The sequence below is a fragment of the Tubulanus polymorphus genome, chromosome 9, assembly GCF_964204645.1.
Source record: "Tubulanus polymorphus chromosome 9, tnTubPoly1.2, whole genome shotgun sequence".
In the NCBI taxonomy this organism is placed as follows: domain Eukaryota; kingdom Metazoa; phylum Nemertea; class Palaeonemertea; order Tubulaniformes; family Tubulanidae; genus Tubulanus; species Tubulanus polymorphus.
The window spans coordinates 3,741,451-3,760,825 of NC_134033.1; the positions used below are offsets into that span (position 1 = coordinate 3,741,451).

Consider the following 19,375-nt stretch of genomic DNA (forward strand, 5'->3'; position numbering starts at 1 on the left):
TATTATACCACAACAGTAAACTATGTATTAAGATATAAAGATATGAATGCAAACCCTAAATTCGGATATGATATCTGGTAACTTTGAGTGGCAATAGTAATACATGTAGGCCTATAATGCACGTGTATGTCTCAAATTGTTTGTTTGAACATATTGTATCTAAATCATGTAACGAATTATTTTGTATCGAACGAATGTTGCACATTATCATAATTCTCAATCAATTTATATATAATTAGTGTGTAAACATCACCGTATTATATAGATCATTAATGATCCGGTTTTCTGTGAGAAAAATTTCTTTCGTTTTGGTTTCACTCTATTTTGCATCAAAGGAATTCTCTCGCACCTGGGACGACCGTTATGTCGATGGCTGATATATTTGGACTAATACAGTGATAACTCGAGTAATGCGATGACTTCCTTACCATGATCCAAACGAAATTGAAAAATCTTTAATTTTAAACTGCATTTTATAAAAGTAAAGTTCTAAAATTTTTTTTCTAAAAGAAATTACGAAATCATCTAAGCTCAGCTTAGATGACGTCATTATTAGCCAATCAGATATCCCGGTTTATTTTAGCCCGGGTTTTTCCCATTTATAGTTTATCCGTGAAATATGCCACTTTGCGATTTTACAACGGGCAATCTGATTGGCGCGGAAAGTTTTCGTGCAGCAAACCTGCGCACCGTGGCGTGGTTCGTGCCGTGGCTGAGGAGCTTCCGTAACTTTAATCTCGAATCATTTATTGAGCAATTAAGAACGGCTATTGACGTTGCTTCATAAGGCACCACTACCTCTCTAGTCAACTCAAAAGCCCGATACGCTTTGTTAATAGTAACACAAATAGGGATTGACCCTGTTTTCTATTTGATTGGTAGATTTTGTTTGATGTCTTGATTTGGTGTCCCTTACAAACCACACACCTGGGCCACCTTCGGTTTTCTGAGTTAGTCGACTATAGTCAAACTAAACGAAACCGAATGTCCGATAGTCGGAACTATATTCCGGAAATAGTTCGAAAATCAAGCGCATTCGGTTATTAGTTCCGACCGCTAGTCGACTAGATGCGAAAACCGAATTTGGCCCCTGCTGCGAGCGAGAGGAGGTTTGATTTCGAAATCTTACTTCACTATTAACCAATCAGCCGCGCTGATCCGGTCTAGTCTAGTGCAGGGTTTCGTACGGTGGCGAGTCTCAAAGCCATCAGGTTCGAATCCCTGATAAACAGGAGGATGTACTCGCGGACGCTTGCTGAAATACCTAGATATACCATATTTCACACGGGAAATCCACACACGCAACAAATATTCAACCATAACTTTTTAATTCGAATCTGAATGAAAACGTTTACAAAAATATTTCAAACTCTTTCACGAGTTACCTCACACGTGTCTTCACACGTGTCACTCACACGAAGATCTCTTCGATTTTTTATGATGTTTATGAGAGGATTTTTTCTTTTTATGTTTTTTATGCTTCGAACGCGATTTTCGTCGCTCTTCACTCTCCTCCGGCTCCTGTGGCTGCTCTTCCTCCTCCTCGGAGCAAGGCGACCGAGGCCGTTTCGATGTCTCCTCCGCGGGCGGCTCCGACCGGACGATATCTCGGTCCGACGCGCGTTCCGGAGACGGAGTATCCGACCGAACGATGATCGGAGGAGTTTTACAAACGCTGAGTTCGAATCCGTTTTCATCGGGATCGGGAATTTCTAATCCAGCGCTCTGATCTGGAGCGGTTATCGACCCACTCTGATGATCTGGAGGGGTAGTCGATCCACTCCGATCTGAAGCGGTTATCGACCCAGTCTGATGATCTGGAGGGGTAGTCGATCCACTCCGATCTGAAGCGGTTATCGACCCAGTCTGATGATCTGGAGGGGTAGTCGATCCACTTCGATCTGGAGCGGTTATCGACCCACTCTGATGATCTGGAGGGGTAGTCGACCCACTCCGATCTGGAGCGGTTATAGACCCACTCTGATGATCTGGAGGGGAAGTCGATCCACTCCGATCTGGAGCGGTTATCGACGCACCCTGATGATCTGGAGGGGTAGCCGACCCACTCCAATCAGGAGGGGTAATTGATCCAATCTGAATGTCAAACTCCGACGATTTCGCACGTTGCGGAGCGGTGTTTAATCCATTCTCTTCGGCGGACGATTTCAATCCATTTTCCTTTCGATCCCAATTAGTTTTCGATCCAGTTTCAACCGAACGAGTTTCTGAACTGCGCGAGGTTTGTACGCGAGAGTTTTTCGACGACGCAGACGGACTCTCGTCGCATTTTTTCGACCGACGATCTGGCGAGCATTCTCTCGTCGTCGTCGTCGTCGATCGTTTCGTCGACGGACTTCTCGACCGCGATCTACGCCTCGATCGCCTCGAGGGTGATCGCGAACGACGTCTGCTAGATGAGCAAGATGGTGATCGTCTGCTCGGTGACCGAGACCGTCTGCTCCGAGACGGAGAGCGTCTGCTCGGTGATGGAGACCGTCTGCTCCGATACGGAGACCGTCTGCTCGGTGATGGAGACCGTCTGCTCCGAGACGGAGAGCGTCTGCTCGGTGATGGAGACCGTCTGCTCCGAGACGGAGACCGTCTGCTCGGTGATGGAGATCGTCTGCTCCGAGACGGAGAGCGTCTGTTCGGTGATGGAGATCGTCTGCTCCTAATAGGACTCCGTTTCCTGCGCGACGGTGACCGACTCCTCGACCGCCGCGACGACCGATAACTCGACCGTTCTCGCGACCTCGACCGCGAACGGCGGCTGCTGCGATAATATGATCGGTCGCTGTTGTAACCCGACGGTCGAGTTCTGTCCGTTAGTCTGAATTCGTCGGTGGGATCGCGAAACACGTGCAGGAAATTGCAGTTCTTTCCTTTCGGACACTTTTTTCGGAAGTACAACCCTAAAACAAATGCATCAACCAATTGATATGGGGTCTATTTAAACTTTTGAGGACTACTTAAAGTTTCAGAATTTTCTCAATTACAGTTAAACTCAAGACCAAGTAGAGCAGTTGTGGCTTATGGCCGAAAGTAGTCTTCAATCTTTAGACTGGTCTTAAGTTGTTAGATAAGCTATAGAACCAAAATGAGCTTAGACTGGTCTTAAGTTGTTAGATTGGTTATAGAACCATAATGAGCTTAAACTATTCTTTGGCTAAAGAATTAAGATGGTCTTTTAGACTGGTATTAAGTTTTAAGCCATGACTGTGTAACTAGCCTCGAGTACCAGTCAAAGCTTGATAAATCCAAGACCAGTCTAGTTCTACAGCCATTCTAAAAACTCATGACCACTCTCGACATTCAAGAGACCATTTTTGGACTGAAGTTACGAAAGCGTGTCCAGATTTTAATTCCAATTCGATGGTATTGGCATTTTTTAAAGATCTTTTTCTCATTTTAATCGTGATGGCTTGGAAACTGGTTGAATAGATCATAATTTTAAAAACTTTTGAAAAACTTCTTTTTTTTCGTCTCGAACACGTACCACAAATAGCAGATCTCCAGTTACTGACAGGTGACAGTTGACAGCTAATCTGACGTCCTCCGTACCAACGTCCGTTGAACATCGCGAACACTTTCATCGTTTCCAGTTGACTGAAAAAAAAATGAAATTCGCAACGTTCGGATTTGATCATTCGACAGCGGAAAATCAATTCCTCGTAACTTTTAACAGAGCCGTGTTAACCAGGTTTCAAATCAATAAAACATAAATACTGATACATGTATTACTTAAGAGTTACTTAGATTAACCCTTTCATTGCTGACTAGTTATTACCTAAAATGCTGGAAAAACTTTGAAATTTTTTTAGAAATTCCACCTCAGTGTATTGTACGACGGACATTTCCAATTGCTAGTGGTCAGACATTAGACATTTTATCAGCACACTTTCAAAAACTGATCGTCCACACTTCACATGTGTTCAGTGCTTCGCCTGAGACATTTTCAATTGAAAATGAACTGCAAACACCAGACTTAAACATTTTGTCAGCGCACTTTCAAAAACTGATCGTCCACACTTCACATGTTCAGTGCTTCACCTGAGACATTTATAATTGAAAACGAACTACAAACATCAGGCATTAGACATTTTATCAGCACACTTTCAAAAACTGATCGTCCACACTTCACATGTGTTCAGTGCTTCGCCTGAGACATTTTCAATTGAAAATGAACTACAAACACCAGACATTAGACATTTTATCAGCACACTTTCAAAAACTGATCGTCCACACTTCACATGTGTTCAGTGCTTCACCTGAGACATTTTCAATTGAAAATGAACTACTAACATTAGACATTTTATCAGCACACTTTCAAAAGCTGATCGTCCACACTTCACACAGCTACAGTGGAAGGGGTTCCGGACTGCAAGATTTGTCAAAAACCTGTGATATTTGGCTCGGTTTTTCCGAAAAAGTTTTTAATTACATGTACTTACTTGGACATCTGTATGTAAACGTTTCCTCGTAGATGTGACTCGTAATTACGACACACTTTAAACTGTAATATTCGACCGTGTTTACGAATTTCGGGCAAAACGTCGTTATAGAAATCGACGAAGTGTTTATAGGTGTCGCTGTCTTCATATTCTAAGTCAATATCTGAAAATTTTATGATAGAATTTTACGTTAAAATTACTTTAAGAGTTTACAATTTACATCTAAGCAACTGGAGAAATAAATCCCAAAATTAAACCCACATGACTGTAGGAATGGGTTCAGTCAAATTAAACCTACACAACTGTGGAACTGGATCCAGAGTCAAATTACACCCACACAACTGTGTAACTGGATCCAGAGTCAAATCAAAACCACACAACTGTGCAACAGGGTTTAAGACTACTGTGGAACTGGGTCCTGAGTCAAATTAAACCACACAATGTGGAACTGGATCCAGAGTCAAATTAAACCAACACAACTGTGGAACTGGTTCCAGAGTCAAATTAAACCAACACAACTGTGGAACTGGATCCAGAGTCAAATCAAACCAACACAACTGTGGAACTGGATCCAGAGTCAAATTAAACCCACACAACTGTGTAACTGGATCCAGAGTCAAATTAAAACCATACAACTGTGGAACAGGGTTTAAGACTACTGTTCAACTGGGTCCCAAGTCAAATTAAAACCACACGACTGTAGAACTGGATCCAGAGTCAAATTAAACCAACACAACTGTGCAACTGGATTCGCAGTCAAATTAAACCCACACAACTGCAGAGTCCGATTGCCCGGGTTAAGGTTATCATTATCACTTGTCCACCGGGCTGGTATATTTTCATGTCTCAAAGCTTTTTTACCGGTACCAATCGATACAATGGATGAACTGCCTGTGTAGGGCAAGTTGACATTATTCCTTAGATCGGACCCTGCAACTGTTGAACTGGATTTAGCACGTACCTGTATCATATTCATCTCGTAATGCTTGATCGAGACTGAAGTGCGAATACATGTTCGGGAACAGAATCGTGCAGCTGTCTTCAGGCGTGATGTGGGCTCGAGAACAACTGTAAGAAATAATCAATTACAACATTCCATAATCCGAATATCAGCCGAGGTGTCGGTCAGGGGATAGTAGCTTAAAATTCGGTTAAAAGCTAAACAGTGGATTGTTGCCAGGTTCATAGTGTCAATGACCAATCTATTTTAATGACTTTCAAGGACTTTTTTTACTCCGATTACACAAGTTATATCTACATACTTAAGCCAGGAATCCTGAAATCCATTTTCCAAGCATTCTTATAATCAGTTGATTTTAAGCGCCGTTACAGTGAACTTGTACCTTCGTTCTGCAGATGATAACCAACGACCGATGCCATACAAGGACCATGACAGTGTTTTAAGCTTTTTAGAGCCAATTCCATGATAACCAAGGCTTCGAATAGACCCGTTCCCATTTCAAAACTTTTAAGAAACTCCGATGAATGCCATGAACCCTGTGTACTATTTAGAGTCCATCGTTTCTTTGTAACTCTAAATCTTTCTGGCTTTATTTTCCCTGTCAACTTACTGATTGCGAAACCGACACGCTCCCGTTTTCATGAAGAACGGACACTGAACGATGTCTTTGTCGTAGGTGACCGGCGCTAATGGGTTGTGCCAACTTCCCGTCGATGAACCGTCATCTTGAACATCCTCCTGACAAAACAGTATTTAGATTGTGGTTGAAAAAATGGAATTGGAATCGTCAAAAGTTCAGAGAGTGGAGTGGAGTCTACTGTACCATCCAACTCAGATATCACTCTCAGGTCAAAAGATCCGACTTGAGCGGAAGTCTACTGTATCATCCAACTCAGATATCACGCGCAAGTCAAAAGATCAGATTTGAGCGGAGATTTTTAGCTTTTTTACAAAATTCTCTAACTATTCCCTGACTTTCTTTAAAGAAAAGAGATTTCTTGGACTTTTCCCTGATGGTAGTGGCCACCCTCAGTCCATGTGACTGTAGAAATGAATAGGTATCAAATTGATCTAATTTTTCTTACCGGTTTTGCATTTTTAGTCGCTTCTCGCAGCAAAGCCTCCTGTATATAGTAAATACACAACACATCTGATCAAAAAACAATTCTAACCAAAGAGAAAATCATCAGTTAAGTCAAACAAAAACAACCATTTCAAAACGAAACCTGAAATGGGCGAGGGGAATTTTACAGAATGGAACTTGAGCTAGTCAATGGGATTCCGGCTATGCCACCAGATGGCGACAGTAACAGACAGTTGCCAAAATTGGCCCAATTTCAATCAACTTTGGATTATCAAATGCCAAAGAGAAAAGTTAATTCGATTTTAATCAAAATGTAGATATGAAGGTGCAGAAGACTAACTACTAGCGACACCTGGTGGATCCTCACTTGCCACAAGCAGAATCCTATATAGCTGCAGTAGTTAATGTCCTACTGCACACTAGCGACACCTGGTGGATCCTCACTTGCCGCAAGTGGAATCCTCTATTGCTGCAGTAGTTAATGTCCTACTGCACACTAGTGACATCTGGTGGATCCACATATAGAATCCTCGATTGCCGAAGTAGCATTGCCCGTACCGCATTCTAGCGTCAATTTCGACTTTTGACAAAAATCACTTAAATTAGCAATTAAATAGTTGAATCGAGCCAAAGTTAAAATTACTCAAAATAACACTACAAACAAATCACTGGTAAATTTTGATTTTTCTTCATTATTATAAAAGATACAGTTTCGACACCAGTCCCCTGTGTGCGTGTGTGCCAGTGTACTCGCACACCTGTGAGAGTGCTGGGTCGGGCCGAGTTCACCCGAATAATGTGAAAAAATGTTAAGGAATTCGAATTCATTTCATTCAACTGCGCTATCATCCGGGATCCAGCCCCAGTGTTGTGAGTAAGAGTTAACTCCCAGTTAAAATCAGTTCATTTTCAATGCGTCAAATCTTGCATCGAATCCGAAATGTGATCCAGGAACCAGTTCCAGTCACTCAAGATTAAAGAAGCATCGTGAAATGAACTTATTCTGGCTCTAATTCGAGTCAAACCGAACCCACAACTGCGGACCCGTTATCCCACTTGGATCATCCTCCCCGCGCCAGGGATTTGAACCTGAAATGGCATCGAGACTGGCCACGGTACGAAAGCCGGCCACACTAGACCTAGCGCGCAGCTACGCGCGCAGCTTAGATGACGTCATTATTAGCCAATCAGAAATGTTCAGTTTTGTTCTACTCTCACCCGGGTTTTCCATTTGTACTTTAGCAGTTAAATTCGCCTCAGCGATTATACGAGCAATCCGATCGGCGCCGCAAGTTTGCGCGCGACAAAGCTGCGCACGTACCTGCGCACTCGGTCTAGTGTGGCAGGGGTTCGTGCCGTGGCTGAGTGAAGCGATGCCATCAGGTTCGAGTCCCTGCCGAGGGAGGTCGACTTTGACCCAGCAGTTATTCTGATAAACCGGATCAAGCACGTGACATAACGTATTCTATTTTCATTATATAATGGATATCTTCTGCGTTCGACGGCGAGTCTCGTTGTCGTCACCTGTTTTTCTTTCAGCTCTTTCTCTTCGCGTTCTTCGCGTAGTTTCTCCTCTCGTTCGAGTTGCTGCTGTTTTTCCCATTCCTCTTTGATTCGTCGCTTTGAAAAGAGAGCGAGAGAGAGAAAATGATAACTATTTGACAACAAGCTTTAAACCCTTTCAGTGCGTCTACACCACAGTGCGGTGTATAAATCGGTGATAGATTTTGCTAGTACACCGCACTGCGGTGTATTGAGATGTAATTAGTAATTATCTCTATTGAAAAATGGCAGCAACTGTCAAACATGGTGAAATACTAGTAACTAACGATACACTGCGCCGTGGTGTAGACGCACTGCAGTGGTATTCCCGTTATCCAACACACTAGGGTGGAATTTTTTAAAATTTTCAAATTACATCCAGCACTATAGGTTTTAATTAGTCAGCACTGAAAGGGTTAAATACGCGTGCGATCGTGGCTTCAATACCGAGCTTTTCAGAGCTTGCGGCGCGGAAAAAGTAGAATTGTTTTCTTTTTAGCGAATCGCGCTCGAGATAGACATCGTAAAGCCTACTGCTCATGACACAGGAAAACACAGAAATAGGAGACAGAAACTTCTTTCCGAGCATTTACGAAACAAGCGATATGGTTTCGATGTAAACGTTTCCGCGATCAAATCAGAATTTAGAAAAGCAGCGCCGAGAAGACTCGCTACAAAGCAGGGCCGAGTTTCACAAAAAGGTTAAACTCTTAACCCGATTCAATTTCTTTGTTTTAAAAATTCAGTTTATCTTAAATTGATTTAGGCGTAAATCCTTTTCGTGAAACTGGCCCCAGGGGTCCAACTAGTGAATTTTGCTTGCTGCAAACTGGGGGCCTAAGTAACTAACCGCGCGCCCTGCGTGGCGGAACTTACTTCTTGTTCTTCGCGGTTTTTCCGTTCGATTTCGTCGCGTTCTTTCTTGCGTTTCCACTCGATATGCGCCAGTTTCTCGCGTAGCATCCACTGTTCGTTCTCGAATTTACTGTAAAAAAACGCAACGAATCTCGGGAATTAAGAACAATCGAAATCTAATCATTCCGGCATAGGCAATTTTCCGATTCATCTATTTTCCATTTCGTCAATGGCAGTAAGAGGCTTTTTCTCATTTATTGATCTTTTTTTTCTCTTTTTGGCAGAAAATTGAAAAATAATAATAATAATAATAATTATTATTATTATTATTACTATTATTGTTATAATCATTATCATTATTATCATTATCATTAATCCTTTTTTTCAAGGGGCCTGAACGTCCTAGTGTTTGTACAGCCTTTAAGGCTCTGATCAGGACCCTATCATCACTCCTACTACGTTCGTTGTGCATTTCATTTGTGATTATGTTAAATTGATGATGAAATAAATTACATTACACTACATCTAATCCGCGAAAACTCTACGAAACGACGAGGGACGAAAAGTGAATCTTATTCGGCGTTCGTTTGATAAAACTTGCCGAATCATGGGTTAGATTTATGACTATCTAAGTTCCGTAGCCAATCGAACGACTAAGGGCCACAGACCTAAACATTTTTAAAACATTTTTGGACTTCGGTCATGACAGAGCGCAACCGGGAGTCTAAAAATCAGGTTCAAAGTAAAACTGACAGGCAGCCATGTCATCTGAGTGCTGGCGTAGTTAGTTACCAGAGGCCAGTTGCTCAAAAGTTGGTTAAAGATAACCGGCCGTTAAATACCATAGTAACAATGAAATTCTAATTGTCACCATATCAACTATCCACTGGTTAACTCTAACAAACTTTTGAGCAACCGGCCCCAAATCGTTGGTGGTAAGCTTTTATAATCGGACAGATTTATACTTATTGTGTTTTAAGAAAACTTCCGATTGTGAAACAAAACTGCAGACAGATTACCGATTTTCGCTGGTGGTGTAGCTATATAAAATATACCTGATTTGATCTTGTTTGAAAGCCTCGTCTTTTTGTTGTCGTTCAAGCCGCGCCTCGTAATATTGAACGCTGGGCTCGTTTTCCATTTTGGCGTCTGCGAGAAAAACCAACCACCATAAAACGGAGTAAATATTAACTGAAATTTATAGATCCTGGACAAGAACAATGTTTAACGCTTAAATTGATTTTTTTTTGTTCAGTTTATCTTGAATTATTCGAATTAGGACTTCTGGACCCAAGATCCAGTTCCGTACAAAATGAATGTTTTAAGCGCTGATCAATTTTTACCCAAAGATGCTTATGAGTATGATTTGAAAATTTTTGGAAAATTTCATCCCCTGTGCGTTATCACTATACTGCGTCTACCCCAGAGTGCGATGTATATCAATATACCGCCCGGCAGTGCGGAGTATAATGGCATATCACTATAGTGCCTCTACACAACAGTGCCGTGTAGTATAATGAGTATACTGCGTTTACCCCACAGTGCAGTGTATAACAAGTATATTGCATCTCATCCCGCAGTGCGATGTATTGTAAAATACTAGTATTTGACAAGTGCTGCCATCTATAACAGAGATTTTAACTATTAGAAATGATACACTGCGGTGCCATGTATTAGCAGTCTCTCTTCTTGTAGGCCCCTACACTGCGCTGAAGGGGTTAAACCCAAATTTTCAAACTTAACCGTTTTAAACTTTTTTTTATTGAACTGAACATAGCACCAACTGTGGTGGGCCTATGATTTATAATTAAGATGTCGATTTCAAGGATATTCACCCAACGCGTCTCTTATTTTCGCCTCTCGCTGCCGGCGTATTCGGCGTTTTTCTCTTTTCAACAAAGCCCTCCATTTCTTGTGGCTGAAATTAAGACATAAGTGAGGGGAGGGGTTTAGAGGAAAGTACGATAAAGTAGCCATGCGTGGATGTAACTCAGAGAGCATCAATCATTCTTCATTCAGAACGAATAAAGATTGAGTATCTTATTGACATTTTATTGTCCTGAAAATTCAATAATTACCTGAGTTTTTGAGTTGTTTTTAGATTCACCGCAAGTTTTTCGATGAATTTTCCGCCTCTGATATTATTCCTGTCACCCGGCTCGTCATGCCCGTGTTGTATCGCGTTATCTGTCATTATTTACCGCATTTTCGATCGCAAAATAAATTTCTATGATCAATTCAATTCAATGCGCTTCCGACCCGAAATGTACAATGTCGACGGAAAGAAGGCTCAAACAAAATCAACGCAAATATTCTATATTGAAGCTAAAAGGTCGATTGCAAGGGCCAAATTCGGTTTTCGTATCTAGACGGCTGTTGGTCAGTACTGATAACCGAATGCGCTTGATTTTCAGACTATTTGCGGAATATAGTTCCGACTAATGGACATTCGGTTTCGTTTTGAATGGGACAGGCAACAAGTCTATAAAATGAAGTTGAAATATATCCTTCTTACCGAATTTCTCATTCCTCAAGGTCGTCGAGCAGTTCCACTCCAAAAGCGGCCGATTCTTGCATCATCGGCCTTTTAATCGCTACGGGACGGGCCGAATTTAGTTTTTAATCGCCAGAATGAAAGTCGAACAAGTGAAGAATTGTATTTTCTCCGAGTGGTACCAGACGTTTTCGGCGGTGACCGTAAAAAGCGTCGCCATTCCCCTGCCCCAGGACGTGGTGCGTTACCTGCTGGCGGACGGCATCGTTCTGCCCGAGGGCTCCGACCACGGCTGCTGCAACAACAACAAAAACTGCCATTCAGATTCAGACGACGATGAAATAAATTGGGACAACAACGCGACGAGCGGCCGCACGGCGCTCGTTCCGAAATTCAGCCCCGAATTCGAAAACCGGGTCGAATCGGCGCTGAAAAAACTCGGCGGCGCCGTCTTCCCGAAACTGAACTGGAGCGCGCCGAAAGACGCTGCCTGGGTCGCTACTGGTAACACGCTGCAATGCCGGTCGCTCGGCGATATTTTGCTATTGTTGAAATCGTCGGATTTCGTCGCGCACGATCTGACCGTTCCGTTCGAGCGCTGCACTGACATCGGCGAGGACCTGAACGACGACCGGACCGCGGCCCGATACGAACTCGTGTTGCGTAAATGGACAACAATCGCGCAGTCGTCCGAATTCCGATGTTTCGTCAAAAATGGGAAAATAATCGCGATTTCGCAGCGTTACTTCGCGGTCTATTTTCCGTTTTTGCTCGCCGACAAAACGCGCATCGTTGACGATATCGTGAAATTCCACCGGGCGGCGATCGGCGGTCGTTTCCGCGACGACGCGTACGCGATGGACGTTTATCGCCGCGACGACGGCTCGGTGCGTCTGCTCGATTTCAACCCATTCGGCGAAACGACCGATTCGTTGTTGTTCGACTGGACGGAGCTTCGCGAATCGGACGCGGACTCGGAACCGGAATTCCGGTGCGTCGAACGCGAGAGCGGCGTCCAACCGAACGAGTTTCACCCGTACGCCGTGCCGAAGGATTTCGTCGATTTGTCGCGCGGCGAGGACCCGTTTAAATTGATGGATTTGATGAAATTGCGCGAGGCGTCTGCCGAGGCGTCCGATAGTTCGTCCGACGAAGAAGAATGATACAAAATTCCGACTTACGATTGAAAATATTCGTTTATTTTGAATAAAATATCGCGGTATTGTTTTAAAAAGGTTGATTTCGTAGCAATTTTTTTTAAATTTGGGGCCTGGTTTCATAGTTCTGATTCTAACCCGTACTTTTTGGCAAGGCCATGTTATCGATCTCCCTGTTAGGCCGAGGTCATAATCTTGATGCCTAAACAAAAATTAGACGGGCAAGATAAAATTAAAAAGGCGCAAGCCGTATCGTGAACTTGTCCATCAGGGATGCCAGTCTGAATACAGTCGTCGTTACCGGTTGTTTGTGGAACGGCGACTATATACTAGACTAGGATGCCAGTCTGCTTTTCAGAGAGCTACTTCTTCAAACATTTTGAATAGTTTCACATGAAGTTCTGGTCCTATTTAACAGTTTTTAATCCTGTGGTTTTATATTACTTTTTTTATTATTCCGGCCAGAATAAATCGCATTTTTAAATTTTGCCGTCATAGACGTTGTTCTAAGTGCACTAAAACTAAAAGTAACCAAAAATGCAGGGTAATTCATCTTAAAGCTTAATCTAAATTTATCAGACGATTTCTTGATCTTAAATGATATCGGTTAATATCGAATGGAATTCAGTTAATTTTTGTTCAATCTATTTTAAATTGGATTGCATTTGTTAGCGTGTACCGTTCGGTGCTGCCATCTTTGTTTACTATCTTTTCCGGGTTTCCTGGGTTTCCCCCACAGTTTGACAGTTCGAAGTATGGGGAAATTTTATAGATTGTAGAGACGATGAGTAGGTCATTTACGACTAGTAGTAGACCTGTAGGGGTAACCCGAGCGGGCCGAGGACGAGGGGCAGGTACTATTGAGACAAAAAAACCAGCAAATCGTCAAAATAGAACGATGAATTATCCAGCTGGTGGGGGTTACGGCGGTAGACCAGCCGGAGCTGGACAGTCAGGGCCAGCAAGTCGAGGCGGAATCGTGGGGACAGGGATGCCCCGAGACCCGAATACCAACATTCCACAAAACCAGCAACAAAATAATGAACGAAAGCTTGAGTAGTAAGTATTGTATTAATTATCCATGGCGGTAGTTCATCTATTCAGCAGACCCCCCTCTTCGTCTAATTTTACTAATATCTCTTCACTACAACGGGCACTTGTCATGCTTGCTTGAGGTTCAGAACCAAAGATTCGATACAGTTGTATCCTTGGAGTTTTTTTTTCTATTTTTGACAGCTGGCTATCGCAAACCCCTGTGCGAGGGCCCGGATTTTGATTAAGTAAGATATAAATTTATGGTTAAAGCCTAAAATGGTTGAATGAATTGAAGATTTCAGCTCATTTACGCCGACAAACAATTTGGATGATTTTTGAAAAAAATTGCGTCACACTTTTCTAAGTCAATGGAAGTCTAAGCCATGGCTATATGGAACTTACCCTGAATGCCAGACGTTGTTACGATCCCGTACAACGTTGGGCTAGATACTAGAGACTATATGGAACTGGTCCTTGGAGACTAGCTGTAATCGGAGGATTTTCAAACTTTAAGTGCCTGCCATGTAAATCACTTATTGATCGTCGATATGGCGTGTAGCCAAGTTGAATAAAACCTTGCAGCTGCAATACTATAGGTCTGTAGTAGGCCCGATGGTTTTCTTGTATTAATTCAAGCGAAAACTATCCTGGTCAATGTTCTGTTTTCAGTCGAGGAGGTTATTCGATGATGGCTCCCGACGAAAAGAAACGATCGCAAATCGAAAGACGTAAGAAAAATACAAGAAAAAACAGTGATTTTGCCAATAAACTCACCTCGCTCGAGGCCTTAAATTTTTTTATCTTTTCTTCAGAGGCGCAAAAAGAAGCCGATAACTACGAGAGATATAAAGACAACAACCGCGTACAACACGTGAACTACGTAGGAACGGTCGGTGAGTGTGAAAATTTCAAATGTTCTCGGTTCCTGAACCTCGATAAGTCAGGGCTGAGGGTATTTCAAACATTTTTTCCCTCAACCTACTCGGGGCATTATTAGCGGATTTGAGGTTTCTTTTCCCCCTCAACCCGCGGAGCACCGTTCAGGGCATTATTAGCAGATTTGAGATTTATTTTCTCCTAAACCTGCTGAGCACTACGACTCGGGGCATTATAAGCGGATTTGATGGTTTTTCCCTCAATCCACCGAGCGCCATTCAGGGCATTATTAGCGGATTTGAGGTTTATTTTCCTGTAAACCCACTGAGCATTGCTCAGGGCATTATTAGCGGATTTGAGGATTGTTTCCCTCAACCCGCTGAGTGCCAATCTTTTTGCCTTCTATGCTGAAAACAGAAGCCAGCAAAAAATGGATTGACGGTTTGGGTCACTCGTGACCACTGCGTTCTGATCCGATGTCCGAATGCGAATTTCAGGCGGTGGAGAATTAACAGAAGTCGAGGCCAGACAGAAAACTTTGCAGAGTCAACTCAACCGGAGACAAATCGCTGTAAGTTTTTTTCTAAGATTCATCGTAGAGGAGCCTGGTGTTAACCGGGTTTAGAATGTATTACAAGACTAGCAGTACTATATAGGTTAACTATTTATTAGACGCACGAGCTTTCGCTACTAATGTATAGAATCTTTATCAGGTGATTGAGTCATTCACCTGATGAAGCTTCTATACGTTAGTAGCGAAACATCGTGCATCGAATCTTTAGCGACAAAAAGTTTGTCGCTAAAGATTCGATTATTGTTGAATTTCACCGGTTCGTTCTACTTCTTGGTTCAGGAGAAATCGCGGCAATACCGAGCGGAGACGCGACGTCGAGAGGAGCAAGAGAATGAAATGCGCAAAGCAGACGGACGACGCAAGGTCAGTGGAGAAAATATCAATTGACAACAAATTTTGTAAATTGATAGATTGTAGATTGATGGGAATTAATTGGTTATATAGTCATTTTGATCATAAGTTGTGTTAGAACATTCTTTTGCCTGACGATTTTCCAGGCAGATGATAATAAAATACGGGAACAGCAAAGACAGGACTCTTTAAAGAACGACCATGAAAGGTAAATAACGATCATGTGAATTTTTGCCTAAAAGAGTTGTAGGACAAAATTTACAGGAATTACGGAACAAAACTTAAAGTAGCTACGGTAGGACAAAACTTGGAGGAGTTGTAGGACAAAGTAAAAAGGAGATTTTGGGCAAAACTTACAGGAATTATGGAGCAAAATTAAAAGCAGTTATAGGGCAAAACTTGGGGGAGTTGTAGGACTAAGTTAAGATGAGATTTTGGGCAAAACTTACAGAAATTATAGAACAAAACTTAAAGCAGCTATAAGACAAAACTTGGAGGAGTTGTAGTAGGACAAAGTAAAAAGGAGATTTTGGGCAAAACTTACAGAAATTATGGAGCAAAATTAAAAGCAGTTATAGGGCAAAACTTGGAGGAGTTGTAGGACTAAGTTAAGAGGAGATTTTGGGCAAAACTTACAGAAATTATAGAACAAAACATAAAGCAGCTATAGGACAAAACTTGGAGGAGTTGTAGGAAGTTTAGATGAGTTTTAGGGCAAAATTTAAAGAAAAGTTGAAGGGTTGTTACTTGTAGATGTTGACGCTACTGTATGTGTCTAAAACTCTTCTTTCTTACCCATCCCGGTGTAAACAATTCATAAGAAGTTTTGCGTATTTTTTTATTAGGAAAAACGAAGCCTTTCTGCGGCGACTGGAACAACAGCAAAACAGGAGATAGATACGAAGTAACATCCCATACAGCTGCTTACATACAGCTGATAATTGAGATTTAGTGACAGGTGACAGGATGACTGAGGTTCCTTTAAAAACATAATCACGTTTGATCGAATGATTTTATTGTAAATAAACACGTTTTAAGATATAAATATATATATCTAAAATAATAATTTATTGACATTTTTTGTGTTTAATGATTTATTTATGGTGAGTGGTTGCTCGAGTTCGAAAATGGTTTTAAAAATGTTGGTGTTCATGTGAATTTTGAATGTAACATCCATCGGAATGATTGTTACTATACCGGCGTATATTGTGGGTGACTATCGCGGTAAAATTTTTGACTTTATTTCCGTTCATTATGCGCCTAAACTGGTTAAACGTAATCTTCACCTACAATACTTTATTTTCGAGCCGAAATGTTCGCAGGCACTTAACTTGGGATGCTATTTGTGCGCCGAAAACGGCCACGTGACGAGCAGGTTTCCGTTGAAGGTAGTAAGAAATAAAAAAATATGCTTCGTGTGTTTGCTACGGAAGCCCCTAGGTGACATACAAGATAATTTTGTCACATTTTTAACTAATTATGTCGAAATTCGAGTTTTTTTTTTTCATATTGAATTTCGACTTAATTATGACGAATTTTGTGTTATTTTCATGTAGACTTATTATCTCGAAATTCGACGTATTAACTCGAATTTCGACATTAAGTATCGAATAAGTCGAATTTCGATACAATTAACTCCAAATTCGACTTATTATGTCGAATTTCGAGATAATAAGCCGAAATTCGACATAATAAGTCGAAATTGTGAAAAATATCTCGTATGTCACCTAGGGGCTTGCGGAGTTTGCTCCCCGGTCATGGGAGTGCGAATTGCCGTTCGAGGGGCTGCACAATATGTAACAGAAAGCATCATGTTGCGCTACATCGAGAAATGAAGAAATCGCGAAAAAGCACAATCATATCGGACGCGGTGTCCGGTGTCGCAGTCCGGGGCGTAAAGTTGAGAAAGGTATTTGGTAATGCCCGCTACTGCACACTCGTGGAGTGAAGTCAATCTTAAGAATCAGCAGAACATGGCGTCACAAGCCCCGGGGCTTGTCACGCCATATCTGACATGGCGTCACAAGCCCCGAGTAAAATGCAGACTATATATAATTCACGCGGAACGAAGATATATGTTCGCGTCGAACGGACCACGTTTTTAAGTCCGATACGACGTGTAAAACCTGAATGAGATAATTTCAAGTACCGGTATGTCAATGTGTAATGAATTTCTATTTTTTCTTAACTTATTGTCTAAATATATACTTACTAAATATTGTCTAAATATAATAACGTTATATTGTAGTATTCCGTTCAGTGCAACCACTTTGAAAGAAAATTATATCCCGTTTTTACTTCATAACTATATTCAGATGCATATATATCGAAAGATTTTTATGTAAAATTCTTCGAATATGTTTTTTACAGGTTTCCGTTATGGTGCGAGACGATCAGGAGATCATCAGCTACATTTACATAAGCGATTTTGTATATTTTTACATATGAACAAAATAGAAACAACGATTTATAAACCTATTTCTAAGACTTAATGATTATTGTACTAATTCAAGATAATCAGTCACAATTTTTCATTTATTTCTACGGAAAACTGATCGGGTCCTCTCACGCCATGTAAATTGAAGCTATATTCTGTAGACCGTTTGGGGCCTGACACGCCATATAGAAGACAAATCGCGATTTTTCTAGCAGTATTTGTTTTTTTTTCTTAGACTTTATGATTATGAACAATATATAACTAATTGAAACTAAAGATATGATTAGTGACAATTAATTGCTTCTATAGAAAACTGATCGCGTACTCTCACGCCATATTGGCGGCATAACACTTTGGGGCCTGACACGCCATGTAGAAGACAGCGTGGTTTTAGGAGCTTTTTGTAACAGTATTTGCTTTTTTTTCTAAGACTAAATAATTGACAAATCATATAGAAGGATTAATCTTTGAACATTTAAGACAATTAGTGACAATTATTCATTTGTTTGTACGGAAAAATCGTTCGGGTCTTCTCACGCCATGTCTCAATTGAAGCTATTCGGCAGACCGTTTGGGGCCTGACACGCCATGTAGAAGACAGCGTGATTTTAGGAGCTTTTTGAAACAATATTTGCCTTTTGTTCTGAGTCTAAATGATTGACAATCCACGTAGAATGATAAATCTTTGAATATTTATGATAATCAATGACAATTATTCATTTGTTTGTACGGAAAATCGTTCGGGTCCTCTCACGCCATGTCTCAATTGAAGTTATTCTGCAGACCGTTTGGGGCTTGACACGCCATGTAGAAGACAGCGTGATTTTAGGAGCTTTTTGAAACAATATTTGCCTTTTTTCTAAGTCTAAATGATTGACAAACCATGTAGAATGATAAATCTTTGAATATTTATGATAATTAGTGACAATTATTCATTTGTTTGTACGGAAAATCGTTCGGGTCCTCTCACGCCATATCTCAATTGAAGCTATTCTGCAGACCGTTTGGGGCCTGACACGCCATATTGGTTGCAGACCGTTTGGGGCCTGACACGCCATGTAGAAGACAGCGTGATTTGAGGAGCTATTTTTGAAACAATATTTGCTTTCTTTCTAAGTCTAAATGATTGACAAACCATGTAGAATGATAAATCTTTGAATATTTATGATAATCAGTGACAATTATAGGAAAACTGATCGGGTCCTCTCACGCCATGTTTCAATTGAAGCTATTCTGCAGACCATTTGGGGCCTGACACGCCATATTGGCTGCAGAACATTCGGGGCTTGACACGCCATATAGAAGACAAATCGCGGTTTTTCTAGCAGTATTTGTTTTGTGATTATCAAATCATGAACAATATATAACTAATTGAAACTAAAGATATAATTTAATTGCTTCCATAGAAAACCGTTCGACAAACCATGTTTCAATTATTGAAGCTATTCTGCAGACAATTTGGGGCTTGACACGCCATATTGGCTGCAGAACATTTGGGGCCTGACACGCCATGTAGAAGGCTTAGCGATTTTAGGAGCCATATGACTGCAGATCACAC

At 41.4% G+C, this 19,375-nt stretch overlaps 3 protein-coding genes across 3 annotated transcripts; 2 read left to right on the forward strand and 1 right to left on the reverse strand.

Moving 5' to 3' along the window:
• Positions 1-1,319: 1,319 nt before the first annotated feature.
• Positions 1,320-11,142, reverse strand: LOC141910917 (uncharacterized). Its single transcript, XM_074801809.1, has 11 exons — positions 10,972-11,142; positions 10,729-10,811; positions 9,949-10,042; positions 8,915-9,023; positions 8,021-8,116; positions 6,498-6,536; positions 6,023-6,150; positions 5,413-5,519; positions 4,452-4,614; positions 3,497-3,606; positions 1,320-2,912 (listed from the first exon to the last, which is right to left on the reverse strand). The coding sequence occupies exons 1-11, from the start codon at positions 11,085-11,087 to the stop codon at positions 1,408-1,410; spliced, it is 2,550 nt and encodes an 849-aa protein (XP_074657910.1). The 5' UTR covers positions 11,088-11,142; the 3' UTR covers positions 1,320-1,407.
• Positions 11,143-11,328: 186 nt separating this feature from the next.
• LOC141910923 (translation initiation factor eIF2 assembly protein-like) lies at positions 11,329-12,604 on the forward strand. The gene has a single exon (XM_074801820.1). It carries the CDS (start codon positions 11,525-11,527, stop codon positions 12,548-12,550), a length of 1,026 nt encoding a protein of 341 aa, XP_074657921.1. The 5' UTR covers positions 11,329-11,524; the 3' UTR covers positions 12,551-12,604.
• Positions 12,605-13,260: 656 nt separating this feature from the next.
• LOC141910925 (uncharacterized) lies at positions 13,261-16,426 on the forward strand. The gene is made up of 7 exons (XM_074801822.1): positions 13,261-13,603; positions 14,249-14,307; positions 14,392-14,472; positions 14,953-15,026; positions 15,309-15,392; positions 15,527-15,588; positions 16,226-16,426. Exons 1-7 carry the CDS (start codon positions 13,329-13,331, stop codon positions 16,275-16,277), a joined length of 687 nt encoding a protein of 228 aa, XP_074657923.1. The 5' UTR covers positions 13,261-13,328; the 3' UTR covers positions 16,278-16,426.
• The last annotated feature ends 2,949 nt before the right edge of the window (positions 16,427-19,375 follow it).

What these genes read in the sequence shown, in the direction of transcription:
- LOC141910917 (XM_074801809.1), bottom strand. Translation starts at nt 11,087, where the DNA reads ATGACAGATAACGCGATACAACACGGGCATGACGAGCCGGGTGACAGG. An exon ending in TTCAAACAAGATCAAATCAG is followed by an intron (nt 9,024 to 9,948) that starts GTATATTTTATA and finishes GTTTTTTTACAG; the next exon opens with TAAATTCGAGAACGAACAGT. An exon ending in GCGTGTCGGTTTCGCAATCA is followed by an intron (nt 5,520 to 6,022) that starts GTAAGTTGACAG and finishes TATTTCTTACAG; the next exon opens with TTGTTCTCGAGCCCACATCA.
- LOC141910923 (XM_074801820.1), top strand. Translation starts at nt 11,525, where the DNA reads ATGAAAGTCGAACAAGTGAAGAATTGTATTTTCTCCGAGTGGTACCAG.
- LOC141910925 (XM_074801822.1), top strand. Translation starts at nt 13,329, where the DNA reads ATGAGTAGGTCATTTACGACTAGTAGTAGACCTGTAGGGGTAACCCGA. An exon ending in AATGAACGAAAGCTTGAGTA is followed by an intron (nt 13,604 to 14,248) that starts GTAAGTATTGTA and finishes TTCTGTTTTCAG; the next exon opens with TCGAGGAGGTTATTCGATGA. An exon ending in TTAAAGAACGACCATGAAAG is followed by an intron (nt 15,589 to 16,225) that starts GTAAATAACGAT and finishes TTTTTTTATTAG; the next exon opens with GAAAAACGAAGCCTTTCTGC.